The 14,532-nt window shown below is 44.7% G+C and overlaps 1 protein-coding gene across 1 annotated transcript; it reads left to right on the top strand.

The window, feature by feature from the left end:
- Window positions 1-202: 202 nt before the first annotated feature.
- LOC147865111 (pentatricopeptide repeat-containing protein At3g57430, chloroplastic-like) lies at window positions 203-3,306 on the top strand. Its single transcript, XM_087317853.1, has one exon. The coding sequence runs from the start codon at window positions 248-250 to the stop codon at window positions 2,162-2,164; it is 1,917 nt and encodes a 638-aa protein (XP_087173979.1). The 5' UTR covers window positions 203-247; the 3' UTR covers window positions 2,165-3,306.
- Window positions 3,307-14,532: the final 11,226 nt, after the last annotated feature.

Here is a 14,532-nt window from a genome sequence, read left to right on the forward strand (position 1 = left end):
ACACACACACGTCTACAATGTATGTATGTATGTATGTACATATGTGTGTGACCATTTGATGTATGTAAATTGGAGGCCATATGATATGTATGATTCACAATTTAGAAACAGGAGGGAGGGAGGGAGGGAGGGCATGCACAACCAACCAAGCTTATGAGTTAACCCCATGGAAAGGCGGACCGGACCGGTTGGCTTCAAGAAGCCTCCGAAGAAGCCGAGGAGCACCACAGCAAAGGGAATCTTGGAGATGATATGTGAGTCAGATGTTGATCATGTGGCCTTATTGAAAGCTTGTGCCAACCATAAAAACCTCCAAAAGGGAAGCAGAATACATGCCCATCTCCTGAAAACTGGGCTCCTTCACAGTGATATTTATGTTGGCAATACCATTCTCAGTTTCTATGCAAAATGTGGTCCATTATCAAAAGCTGTGCAATTGTTTGAGCAGCTCCACCACATCCGAGATGTCGTCTCCTGGAATGTACTCCTCACTGGATATACTCGGCATGGCCATCCCAAGGAAGCTCTGAAGCATTTCGAGAGAATGGAAGGGGAAGGCATCCGACCAGATGCATTCACCTTTGTTTCTGTCCTAAAAGCGTGTGCCGTCACACACATGTCGGAGAAAGGCAAGGAGGTGCATGTTGAGATGATTAAACAAGGGTTACTGGAAGATGACATTTTTACTGGCACTGCATTATTAGATATGTATGCCAAATGCGGCGACCTTGCGAAGGCAACATACGTATTTAACCAATTGTCAACCAAAAATATTGTTTCTTGGAATGCACTCATTTCAGGATATTCCCAACTGGGGCACAGCAAGAAAGCACTGAACTGCTTTATATCCATGCAACATGAAGGTTTCTGTCCAAATTCAGTTACATTTGTATGTGTCTTGAATTCTTGTGGTAACCTGGAATTATTCGAGAAAGGCAAAAGTATACATGCTCAGATACTTAATCAAGGTATTTTAGAGAACAACATATTGCTTAGCAATGCATTAGTTGATATGTATGCCAAATGTGGCATGGTTGCAAAAGCAAGAGAAATGTTTGATCAGGTTCAAATACGGGATGTAGTCACTTGGAATGTATTAATTGCAGGGTATGTTAAATCAGGACATGGAGAGGAAGCATTGCACAGTTTCAAGAAAATGCAACAAGATGGTTTCTCTCCTGATGCTGTCACATTTCTTTGCATCCTTAAAGCCTGCGGGAGCATAGGAGCTGTTATCGTGGGGAAAGAAATACACACTGAGATTGTGAGAAAGGGTTTGCTAGAGAAGGACATCCTGATTAGCAATGCATTGGTGGATATGTATACTAAATGTAGTGGACCTAGAAAAGCACAAGAGGTGTTTGATCAACTACGATTTCGGGATGTGGTGACTTGGAATGCCCTAATGACAGGGTATGCTCGCCACAGGCATGGTGACATTGCACTTGAGTGTTTCCAAGAGATGCAAGGTGAGGGCCTTGCTGCAAACAGAGTCACCCTTCTTTGCATCCTTAAAGCTTGTGGTTGCCTAGGAGCGATACATGTGGGTGAAGACATACATGCTCGTTTGAAAAGAGAGGGGATATTGCCAGATGATATTGTACTTAATACTACATTAGTTGACATGTATGCCAAATGTGGTGCTCTTAAAAAAGCACATGAAGTGTTTGACGAGATTCAAGGTCACAACGTGATCTCTTGGAATGCATTAATGGCAGGATATGCGCAACTTGGAAACGATACTGATGTTGTTGAATTATTCAAGAAAATGACAAGAGAAGGTATAGAACCGGATCCTGTGAGCTTTACCATAGTCCTAAATGTATGCAATCACTCCGGTCAACTGGATAAAGGCCAAATGTACATTCAGATGATCAGTACCACCTACAGCATAACCCCAACCCTAGTGCATCACATTTGCATGGTGGATCTTTTTGGTCGTGCAGGGAATTTGGACATAGCTGTTGCAATGATCAAGAAGGTACCTATATCTGATTATCTTCCAATCTGGATTTCTTTACTTGGTGCTTGTCAAAAATGGCGAAATGTTAAACTTGGACTGCTTGCTTTCGAAAATGTAGTATGTTGGAAGAAAAATCATGCTGCAGCATATGTGTGCATGGGAAATATATATGCCATGAAAGAAGAGGAAAACAATATTTAAGCAAGGAGATCTGTTGGACTTATTTTACTTGGAGCTGAGACAATAACACTGGCTCATTTAGTTTGAGAAAAGAGTTCCACAAACAGTCATTGTATGCTTCATCATAATTGCCTGTAGGAGAGTCCATACGACTCAAATGGCCAGGTTGAATCCATGCTTTTATGTTCGAAAGCTTTATAATTCAGGTGAGAATGGATTATCTAAATGAGGCAATAATCCTAAGTCTTTGTCGACAAGTGTCCATCACATTACCATTGATGCACATCCTATGGCAACAATCTAGGTGCTTAATTATCCACACTAATCATGGAAGATGTGGTGGAGAACAACCTTTTAAATTACAAGGTTATCTTGAGTGTCCAAGAGGATATGAATTCTCTCGAAGGTCTATATTTATTTAAAAGTCTATTGCAAATATTAGTAAGTCACCTCAAGCAAGGGACCAAGCAACCAAGAAGAAGAAGCAGCTTATTTGAAGAATGATATCATGATAAAAATGTGGGGTGGACCAAGATTACATGATTTTGTTTCTAGAAGTTTAGATGGACTATCATTAAGCACTAAAAAGAGGGTTGTGAGGAAGGAAACTGAATTCCTTCTAGGGGTCCGTGAGTACATATTTGAGTATGTGGCCAAGATTTATGAAAAAGAAAAAAGAGTGTGTGACATTACAACAAAGGTTCCTTTAATTATTGTCAAGGATGACATTGTGATGCAAATAAGAGGAATGTTAAGTGGGTAGCTCAAATGATTTACGAGGGCTGAAGTCATCTAATCATCAATGTGTCACATCATGTATGATTAAGGTGGGTGAGTCTAATTCTAGTTATGAAACCATTGTTAACTTCTTTAAAGACTGGTTAGACACTATCCTAAGGTGTTAATTGCGAATCCTCTTCACCCTAAACTTCCACGATTAATATTGGTTGTAAAATGTACATGTAATTGCTTTGATGCAAATTTTGTAAAATGCCAATGGAATAAAGTGGAAACTTTATGGGAAATACATCTCTCCATAAGTGTTGGGCCAATTGTTGGACATGCATTGGATAGAAAAAAAAGATCATGCTTCAAGAATATTAAGCCCCAAGCCATATGCTTAATATATAAATTGGCTTGGGATGGTTGGATCTTCAGAGGTCAGTGGGTTCTTGTTTTGAATCACAAAAACTACTTCACTTTAGGGAAAAAAACTCCTAAAGAGGGAAAAAAATACCCCTGTGTAGTCCTAAGTGTGTTCACACACATTATTGTCCTAAAAAATATAACAACAAATTCCCCTTGGGAGTGATGTGGTGAACAAGGAGCTGGCACTCATGGCTAAGGAAGTGCCAAGCTATGTGGACACATATTAATCCACAAATGGGATTAGGCCTAAAGCATTGCGGAAAGCTTCAATTTTCTCTATAGGCAGAGCCTTTGTGAAAAGGGTTGCAATGTTCTCTTGCGTGGCATATAACCCAAACTGATCTCGCCACCGGAGAACCTTTCCCTGACATAGTGATAATGCACCTCAACATGCTTAGTGCGAGCATGGAACACATGGTTCCTCGCAACTACCAATGCGCTTTGACAATCAGTGAAGATAGTGGTGGCAGAAGATTAACCAACACCCATATCGGCTAAAGGGCGTCTGAGCCACACACTCAAGTGTAGTTGTGAAAGCTGCCCTATACTTAGCTTCACAAGTGGAAGTGGCGACAACAAGCTACTTCTTGCTCAACCATGATATGCATGAGCTACCAAGCATGAAGCAAAAACCACTTGTGGACATACGAGTGTCATAACAACCAACCCAATAAGAGTAAGAAAAAGCATGCAAGTCTAGTGGTAATGATCCCCCCTTGGGGTAAAACAATCCAAGTGGTCGGGTACCACTCAAGTAGTGAAAGATGCGCTTAATTGCTTGCTAATGCTCAACTCTTGGGCAATGCATAAACTTGTTCGTCTAAGAGACAACAAACTGAATATCACATTGGGTTATGCATAAGTAAATCAAGTATCCAATTGCCTGTTGATAGATAACAACATCAATTGCATTTCCAACATCATGAAGGGTCAAATGTAAACTTGTCTCCATGGGAGTGGTAATAGGTTTATAGTCTTCAAGGCCAAAATGGTGCAATAATTTGTCAATGTATTTCGATTGACACAAAGCTATTCCACCATCAACTTGCATAAATTGAATGCCCAAATAATGATGCAAATGCCCCAAATCTGACATCTCAAAAGAGGCATGCAAATCAGCCTTAAAGTCAGCAATGTGTTTCTCATTGGAACTTATGAGAAACATGTCATCGACATGAACAACCATGATCACAAATACATCCTCAACATGCTTAACATATAAGGTGCTTTCAGTTGGACTATTCTCAAAACCAAATGCAATCAAATAGACATATATCTTTTCATACCAAGAACGTGGTGCTTGCTTCAAGCCATATAATGCCTTTCTTAACCTACACACTTTGTGTTCATGCCCTTTCTGCACAAAACCACAAAGCTAAGATACATACACTTCCTCATGAAGATCACCATTTAGATATGTTGTTTTAATGTCCAATTGATGTACATTCCAACCATGATGAGTTGCAATTGCATAGATGCTACAAACAGTAGTCATATGGCAAGTGGGAGCAAAGGTCTCATCAAAATCAATGCCTTTTTCTTGATCATAACCTTTCGCAACAAGCCTAGCCTTATACTGGTCAATTGTTCCATTAGGTTTACACTTCAACTTATATACCCACTTAGTGCCAATAACCTTCTTGCTAGGAGGCAAGTCACATAAAGACCATGTACCAATCTTCATAATACCGTCATATTCTGATGGCATAACAACCATCCAATTTGTTTAATTTTGTGCTTCATCAAAAGAATAGGCTCATTCTCATCACCAAGAGTAGAGGCAGCCATAACATAACAATTTGATGCAAAAGTAGCACTATGAGAACCTGAAAAAGTACGGTATGACAAAGGAACACATAATTTGCTATCTCGCAAAGTCTGCAACAGTCATTTAGGCACAATCTTTGCTTCCTCTATATCAGCCTTCTCATTAGTAAGTGCATCACATAAATCTACATCATTATGAGTAGCTTCCATAGGCTGAGAAGGTGCCTCAAGTGGGCCAACATTTGTCCACTTGTAAAAAGAGGTAACAAAGTGTCATAGTCAATGTCTCCTTAGTACATGAAAGCCATGGTTGAATTGCATGCTCCACAAAAACAACATCACAGTTAACCATAATTCATTTAGTCTGTGGATGATATAGACGATAGCCTTTACTTTTAGAACTATGTTTTTGGTTGTTTGGCATATGCATTAATGTTTTTGGTTGTTTATTTTCAGAACTGTGTCCAACAAAAAAACGTTTCACTTCTTTATCATCCAATTTTTTGTGTTGTTGTTTAGGCACTAATGTAATGCCGAACAACCAAAAACACATAGATGAGCAACAAATAGCTTGTGGCCATGCCAAGCAAGCCTCATATGGAGTGATAGAGTGGAGTGCTTTAGTTAGACACCTATTAAGAACATATGTTGCACACATGACAACCTCAAGCCAGAAACTATGTGGTAAAGCCTGTTAGTGGCAAAGGGCTATGCGCAGAAGCACGACATCGTTTACGACGAGACCTTTGCGCGTGCCGTGAAGTTGACGATTGTCCGTAGCAACGACGAAGGGGTGGCACTTACATCAAATGGATGTAAAGAATGCGTTTCGGCAAGGCGATCTTGAGGAACAAGTGTACATGATACAACACCTCGGATTTCTATCTGAACGGAACACCTTGGCACCTCTGATGCTTCATTGAGGAAGAGGGCCAAATCATCGCACAAGGGCGCCGACACGAGAGGATGTTTATCCTCGACACTAACAACGTACGTACCACTATGTTCACAAAAGGACAGAAGCTTGAATCGGATATCGACCTGTGGCACAAGCGGATCGGCCGTGCCAATTACCAGAGGCTTCAAGACCGGCAATCAAGACAGGTTATTTTCGGATTGTCAAAATTTACTGGCCGGAAGGCCCAAATTTGTGAAGTTTGCCAACTTGGGAAGAAACACTGGTTTCTGTTCCCCACCGAAAGAGACCGAATCGTAACAAGCTCGGCTTGATACATTTGGATGTATGGGTACCGACACAGAACGTTAGACTTGGCGGGAGCCGATATTTCGTCTCCTTCATCGACGACTATAGTTGACACACATGCATCTACCTAATCGAAAGGAAAAGCAAAGTTTTCGACTGTTTCAGGAACTTGCAAAGTCTTGTAGAACGGGAAACAGAGAGGAAGATCAAGTGCATGTGGTCAGATGGCGTAAAAGAATACTTTTCCGGCCAATTCAACAGTTATCTACAGCAAAAAGGAATTTGGAGGGAGTTCAGCTACCGATACACACCGGAACAGAATGGCGTGGCCGAAAGGAAGAACCGGTCGATTGTGGAGGCGGCATGGGCAATGCTAGAAGAGATGAGCATGCCCAAGTTCTACTGGGCCGAAGCGGTCCGGACGACCGTCTACATCCAAAACCGGATAAAAAATGAGGTGTTAGCACATGAGCTGTATTTCGGGGGGAAGCCAACTTTAAGACACCTTAAGATATTCGGTAGCATTGCCGATGTGCATGTGCCGGATGAAGAGCGGAGAAAGCTGGACCTGAAGTCTGAGAAGTGCATCCTTACCGGCTACTCACATGAGCAAAAGGGTTATAAGTACTGTAACCCCCAAACAAAACAAGTTCGAGTGAGCCAAGGTGTCGAATTTGATGAGTCGGCATCATGGTACTCTCTACCGACTCCGATGTCTGACTCCAACCCGATTCCGGAGGATGAAGCCAGTGAGCCCGAAACGATCTAGGTAGAAGATGAAGAAGGATTCGGTATTCTAAATGATAGTCCGATCTCATTCCGGCTAAGTGGGCCCCATGAGCGACTGAATGGGAATGATCAATCCGATGAAGACTTGGCGAGTATTGGAGATTCGGTCGTGCTTTCCTCGTGCAAGGAACCGAGGAGACGGTTCACACGCAAAGAGGAGGGGAAGAAGAAGATGCCGGAGTACGACACCGATAGAGATGAGCCAGATAGGAATGAATCTGACTCCGGAAAGAACGAAGATAGAGCTTCGGGAATGAAGTCCAAGAGGGCCAAGAGGGCCTTGCAATTGGCAAACGCAAAGTTACGCCGATCGATGCACCAATAGAACCCCGTAAAAAGGTACGCATATAACTAGTACATGACACATGATTATGTGTACATGACGAAGGTGGTGGAAGTGCATGAGCCGGAGAGTTAAGCAGAAGCGGCGACAGACGCAAATTGACATGCCGTTATGGAGGAACAAATGCACGCGCTCACGGAAAATGAGACATGGGATTTAGTGGACTTACCAAAAGGAGTGAAGCCGATCGGTTGGCGAGGGGTATACAAGGTCAAATACAACACCAATGGCTCCTTCAACCGGTTTAAGGCCCGGGTAGTGGCCAAAGGATATGCGGAGACCCACGAAATTGAATACGATGAGACCTTCACTCCGGTAGCGAAGATGACGACGGTTCGTGTGGTGCAAGTGGTTGCTGCGGCAAGGGGATGGCATCTTCACCAAATGGATATGAAGAATGTGTTTCTTCAAGGAGACCTTGAAGAACAGGTCTATATGATCCAACCCCCCGGTTTTCAGTCGGAGATGAACAAGTCGGCAGTGTGCCAGCTCAAGAAGTCCCTTTATAGCCCGAAGCAAGCCCCCAGTGCTTGGAATTCAAAGATCACGCACTGGTTGCGTAAGATCGGGTTTGCAGCCTCAATGTTGGACTCTTCATTGTTCATCCGGAAAGGTCTAGAAGGTCCAGTATGTATCCTACTGTATGTGGATGATTTAGTCATCACCGGACCCTGCCTCGCTGAAATTGCTCGCGTGTAAGTCCTAGCTATCAGAAGCATTCAAAATGAAGGACCTTGGGGACCTTCATTACTTCCTCGGGATTGAAGTGATCCACACCCCCAACGGCATATTGTTATCTCCGTGAAATTATGTGCTGAATATGTTGTACATGTTTGGCATGACAGATTGCCGACTAGTCTCCACACCCCTGGAGCGGAATCTAAACCTTCGTCCCGACTCCAGACCGACTTACGATGAGAAACGGTTCCGAAAAATTGTCGGAAGCCTCATTTATTTGACAATCACCACACCCGACATTAGTGTGAAGAATAGCGCGGAATACTGCTCGGCCACAATCGAGTCTTAGATCACTATGTTTAAAGATCAAACACAAAAATGGGAATAGAGATGAATACTCGTACACCAAAAGAAAGTACACATGATGTTTACGTGGAAAACCCTAATAGGGAAAAACCATGGGAGTCCACAGACTCCAAACTATCACTATTTGAGAAAGGTACAATCAAAGACTTGGAGGCAATGACCTCGAGCTCTGTTTCTTCTCCAAGCGTTGGTTACAACAGAGTATCGCTCTGTATCTCGTCTCTCTTTCTCTATCTGTCACTCTCTATACAACAGTTATACACATACAACAATATGACCACACAAATTGAGTGATTGCCCTAAGTCCTATTTATACTTATATGAACTTAGGGCTATTTACCAATATAGTCTCAATAGGCTTACTCAAAACATATTTACAAATATATCTTCTCTTCCGGTTCTCACCAGGTCCATCCGATCCGGTTTCCGGATCTCTTCTGGTTCTCACCAGGTCCATCTGATCCGGTTACCGGATCTCTCCCGGTTCTCACCGAGTCCTCTTCATTCATAACCGGATCCCATCCGGAGGGACCGATTTCCCAACAATCTTCCCCTTCACTACGGCATGGGATGTCTCGCCAACCTGATCCACTTTCGGCACGGGTCGAGCTTGTCGATTGTCAACACCTTGGTCAACATATCCGACCCATTCTCCTCCGTGTGGATCTTCATTAGCATGAACTCTTGATCTTCGACCCTCTCTCGGATCCAATGGTACCTCCGATTGATATGTTTCGTCCTGGAATGGTAAACCGTGTTCCTCGCAAGGTGGATGGCACTTGGACTGTCGCAGTATAGCCGATATTCCTCCTTTTGGATCGCTAGCTCTTCGATGAAGTCCTTCATCCAGATTATCTCCTTGCCGGCTTCCACATTTGCCATGTACTCCGCTCCGCCTCTGTGGTTGACAACGCAACCGTCTTCTGCAGCCTTGACTGCCACGAAACAATTACCCCTGCGTAAGTCATGACATATCCGGATGTAGACCGACTCATATCTGCATCATCTGACATATCCGAATCTGTGAATCCGTCAAGTTGGGGTTTACTGGAGCTGAACTAGAGGCACATACTTGAGATGCCTTGTAGATACAAGAGTATCCACTTGACTGCTTTCTAGTGCTCTCTTCCGGGATTGCTCATGAGCCGGCTCATCACTCTGACTACATATCCGATATCCGGACGGGTACATACCATCGCGTACATCAAGCTTCCGACGGCAGAGGCATATGGTATCTTCATCATATACGTCTTCTCCACCTTTGTCCTCGGGCTTTGTTTTTTGGATAGCTTGCAGTTTGCCAGAAGTGTCGATCCGACTGGTTTCGCCTCCGACATGTTGTTACGTACCTCTCCTATGACAATCACAACAACTTCTTCGACCTGTCCCAGATGATATGCATTCCCAATATGTGTCTTGCCGGACCCAAGTCTTTCATTGAGAAGTTCCGGCTCAGAGCTTTCTTCAGCATCCGAATCTTGCCTTCGTCTCATCCGACGATCAACATATCATCCACATATAGGAGAAGTATCAGGAAATCTCCTCCGTCAAATTTCTTTACATACACACAGTGATCGGCCTATATCTTGTGGTACCCTTGGTTGGTCATGAAGGAGTCAAACTTCCGGTACCATTGCCGGGGGGCTTGCTTCCATCCGTATAAGCTCTTCTTCAGCCGGCACACAAGGTGCTCCTTCCCTTTCTTCTCAAATCCTTCCGGTTGATGCATGTAGATCTCTTCTTAGAGGTTGCCATGTAGGAATGCCGCCTTGACATCCAGTTGCTCTACCCCAAGGTCCATGCGTGCCGCTATGCTCAATACCGTCCAGATGGATGTCATCTTTACTACCTAGGCAAAGATCTCATCGAAGTCCACTCCTTTCTTCTACTTGAAGCCCTTCACTACGATTCGGGCCTTATACGTTGGTGGATTTCCGGCATCTCCCGGTTTCAGCTTGTACACCCACTTGTTCCGGAGTGCCCTCTTTCCTTTTGGCAACTCCGTCAGTTCGTACATGTGGTTCTCATGGAGGGAATCCATCTCGTCTTGCATGGCACTTAACCACTTGCGGTAGTGGGTGTCTTTCTTTTCTTCTTCGAAGCTTTCCGGCTCCCCCGCATCGGTTAGCAACACATGCTCTGCATCCGGAAATCTCCCGGGGGCTCTTCTCTCTCGGAGAGGGTATCTCCGTCTTTGGTCTTCGGCAACCGGTTCCTCTATCTACTCCTCATCCGAGTTCGATCCGGGATCTTGTCCGGTTTTGATGTCTTCTTCTTCTTCGGTCGGTTCAGTTTCTTGTCCGAATCCGGCCGGTTCGTCGAGTGTCATCCAGTTACCGGCTAACATCCGGTTTTCAACCGGGTAAGTCCTTGTGCCCTCAAAACGGTTTTCATTGGATGATCCAGAGTTCATCACCTTCTTCTCTGACTCCTAGTCGGCAATGGTCCTGTCTTCCATGAAGATTATGACCCGACTCTAGAACACCTTCTTGTCGACCAGATCCCACACCCACACCCGGTAACTGAACTCGTCATCCCCGTATCCAAGGAATATGCATGGCCTGGACTTCGGATCCAACTTTGCTCTCTTGTCCTTTGCAACATGCACATAGGCGAGACACCCGAACACCTTCAGATGCCAGTAAGAAACATCCTTACCAGTCCATACTCTTTGTGGTGTGTCTCCATCCAAGGGTACTGAGGGTGATTTGTTTATCACGTAAGTCGCGGTCGTCAGCGCCTCAGCTCAAAACGTCTTGGGTAACTTTGCATGTGCAAGCATGCTCCAGACTCTCTCCATTATGGTCCATATCATCCTTTGGTCTAGCCCGTTTAGTTCTGGTGTCTTTGGCACGATAAATTCGAGCCGGATTCCTTTTGAACGGCAGTACTCCTCAAACTGCCCCCAGTATTCTCCTCTGTTGTCCGCTCGAACCGCCTTCAACTTCCAAATGGTTTCTCTTTCCACTCTCGTGTGGAGTTCCTTGAAGATGGATAACACTTGATCCTTTTTCTTCAACGGTGAGACCCACAGCTTCCGGCTGTGGTTGTCTATGAACGTCACAAAGTATTGCGATCTGGCATGTGACTTCGTGTCCACTTGACGCACATCGGTATGCACCAACTCCAGTGGTGCATTTCGTCTCATCGGTGGTCTCGACGGGAAGGAGGTTCAGTTTTGCTCGCTAGCCAACCACTCGGTGCACTTCTCAAGATGCACGTCTTTCAACTCCAAAATGAGGTTGTCTTCGACAAGTCTTCTTGTCCCCTTCTGGCTCATATGACACAGTCTCGTGTGCCACAACTCACTGGCAGTGTCGGATGTTGTGTTCACTTCTTCCCGGCATATTCGGGCCTGCATTAGGTACAACGTGTTGATCTTCTGGGCTCAAGCCACAATCAGGCTTCCTTTACTGAATTTCATGACTCCGTTCTGGATGCTACCCGTGTAGTCTTCATCATCTAGCCGACTGGCTGATATCATGTTCAGTTGAACCTCCGGAATGTGTTGGACATCCTTCAACAACAACTTACATCCGGTTGATGTCGTCAACAACACATCTCCTATGATGATGATTCAACACATCCCTTCATTCCCCATCCGGACACAACCGTGATCTCCGACTACGTAGGATGAGAAGCATCTCCGGTCCGGTGTCAAATGGAACGACGCTCCGAAATCGACAACCCATGTTGTCTCATCACCGACAAGGTTAAACTCATTCTCCTCGGTAATGAGCATTAGTTCTTCTTCGCTTGTCACGAATCCCGTCGTTTCTTTCCAATCCGGACCCCTCTGGTCCGAAGTGTTCCAGTCTGAACCCTTCTTCGAATCGGCATTGTCAATTCCTTTCTCTTTATGGAAATGCCGAAAATTCTTCTAGAAGTGCCCCGACTTTCAACAGTAGAAGCAAGTAGGCCTCCCCCTTGACTTCGACGTCGTCCCCGATTTGTCCCGGTTTTGGGGACTCGGATACCGGCCTCTTGCCCGGTTGTGTCATCTTCCGTGACCAAGGCCTTCGGATTGGTTCCGGACTCCCGGTCCTTCCGTCGAGCTTCTTCATCTAGCAAGCTTGATTTTACCCTTGCTAGGGACAACTACTTTCCTTCCGGCCCAGCGTTGCACAACGTGACAACTAGCGTCTCCCAACTATCCGGGAGGGAACCGAGCAAGAGTAATGCGAGTACCTCATCGATGAGAGGTACTTCCAACAAGGTTGCTTGGTGGATCAGTCCCTGGAAGGCATTCATGTGCTCCGTCATACTAGAGTCGTCCTGGTGCTGGAGCCTCACAAGCTATCGGAATACCGAAACCATATTAACAACATTCTTGTTCTGGAACATGATGCCGATCTTCTCCCAAAGTTCATGAGCCTTACTTTCTTCATTGAAGTTGTTGTACAGACTCATGCTGATAAAGCACTGGATGTATGTAGTCATTTTCATGTGCATTACCTCCCACATTGTGGCGTCGATCTTATCCAGTCTCTTGTCCCCGAACTGAACCGGCAACCAAAGATCTTTAACCACGAGCATATCCCTCATCTTCGATTCCACACTTAGTGGTGAACTGAGCCGGTGAGCTTGAGCATGTCGCCAAACGATTCTTCCATTTCTTGTGTTATTTGCTCTGATACCAATTTGTGAAGAATAGCGCGGAATACTGCTCGGACACAACCGAGTCTTAGATCACTACGTTTAAGGATCAAACACAGAAATGGGAATAGAGATGAAGACTCGTACACCAAAAGAAAGTACATATGATGTTTATGTGGAAAACCCTAATAGGGAAAAACCACGGGAGCCCACGGACTCCAAGCTATCACTATATGATAAAGGCACAATCAGAGACTCAGAGGCAACGACCTCGTGCTCTGTTTCTTCGCCAAGCAGCGGTTACAATAGAGTATCGCTCTGTATCTCCTCTCTCTCTCTCTCTCTCTCTATCTGTCACTCTCTATACAACAGCTATACACATACAACAATATGACCACACACAACTTGAGTGATTGACCAGAGTTGCAACAACAAAGGAGCTGAGATTCTAGATAAACCGGTTTGTCTTCGTCTCTGTGATTCAAGTTTCCATTAAACATTGTCTCTGTTTTCTATTGCTATCCGGATAAACCGGTTTGTCAAAGGTTCCGCATATTAACTTTTACAAGTAAGCTTGACTTTACCTACTCTAAGGATAGATGCTTCCCTTCTGGCCTAGTGTTGCAAATGTGACGAGCGTCTCCCAACTATCCAGAAGTGATCCCAACAACAGTAGAGCTAATTCCTCATTTGCAAGAGGTACTTCTTGAGAGGTGGTTTGATTCATCAGTCCTTGGAAGGCATTACTATGCTCCACCATGATGGAGCCATCCTGACATCTCCGTTTCACGATCTTCCACCACTCGCTCTCCTTGTGGCCTCTCTTGCCATAGTACCAGCATTTCGCGTCGGCCTTTTCTTGCCGATTTCTGGCGCCGCCTTGACTCCACCAATTTCCTGAGGGTTTGGAATTGCTAGCACCCTTCTTTCAACACTCGCTCTCCTTGTGGCCTCTCATGCCATAGTACCAGCATTTTGCGTCGGCCTTTTCTTGCGGATTTCCGGTGCCCCCTTCACTCCCCCTATTTCTGAAGGGTCCGGAATTGTTGTTAGCATTTCGATTATGCCTTCTATTTTCCTCCTGTCGGCCACCTCCATTACATGCCGACCCGCCTCGTCCACCACAACCAAAGGGCCTATCTTCCTCCATGTACAATATCTTGCTGTTGGTGGGTGTACTTCGTCCGTGTACAACATCTTGTTGTCGGTGTGTGTACCCTTCTTCTACAAGCAACATCAATTGTAGCTCAAAAAATGAAGGTGTATTCTCCCTCTTGCAGACTGCCGTTCGGAATGATCCGAACTTTGATTCCAATACTCCGAGGAAAACCTACACCATTTCTTCCTCCTCAATGTTCACATTGACGGTGGTCAGGGAGTTGCAAATATCCTTGATCTTGGAGGTGTAGTCAGCCACCGACATATCTCTTTGTCGGACATTGCTCAACTCCTATCTAAGTTGAAGCTTTTTGGTTGTGGTGCTCACAACAAAAATAT

This window comes from Azolla caroliniana, unplaced genomic scaffold (genome assembly GCF_043228905.1).
Source record: "Azolla caroliniana isolate FFs.n. ecotype wild unplaced genomic scaffold, voAzoCaro1.0.p SCAF_4, whole genome shotgun sequence".
NCBI lineage: Eukaryota > Viridiplantae > Streptophyta > Polypodiopsida > Salviniales > Salviniaceae > Azolla > Azolla caroliniana.

Bases quoted from the DNA above. Each gene is read 5' to 3' on its own strand.
- LOC147865111 (XM_087317853.1), top strand. From the start codon at position 248: ATGATATGTGAGTCAGATGTTGATCATGTGGCCTTATTGAAAGCTTGT.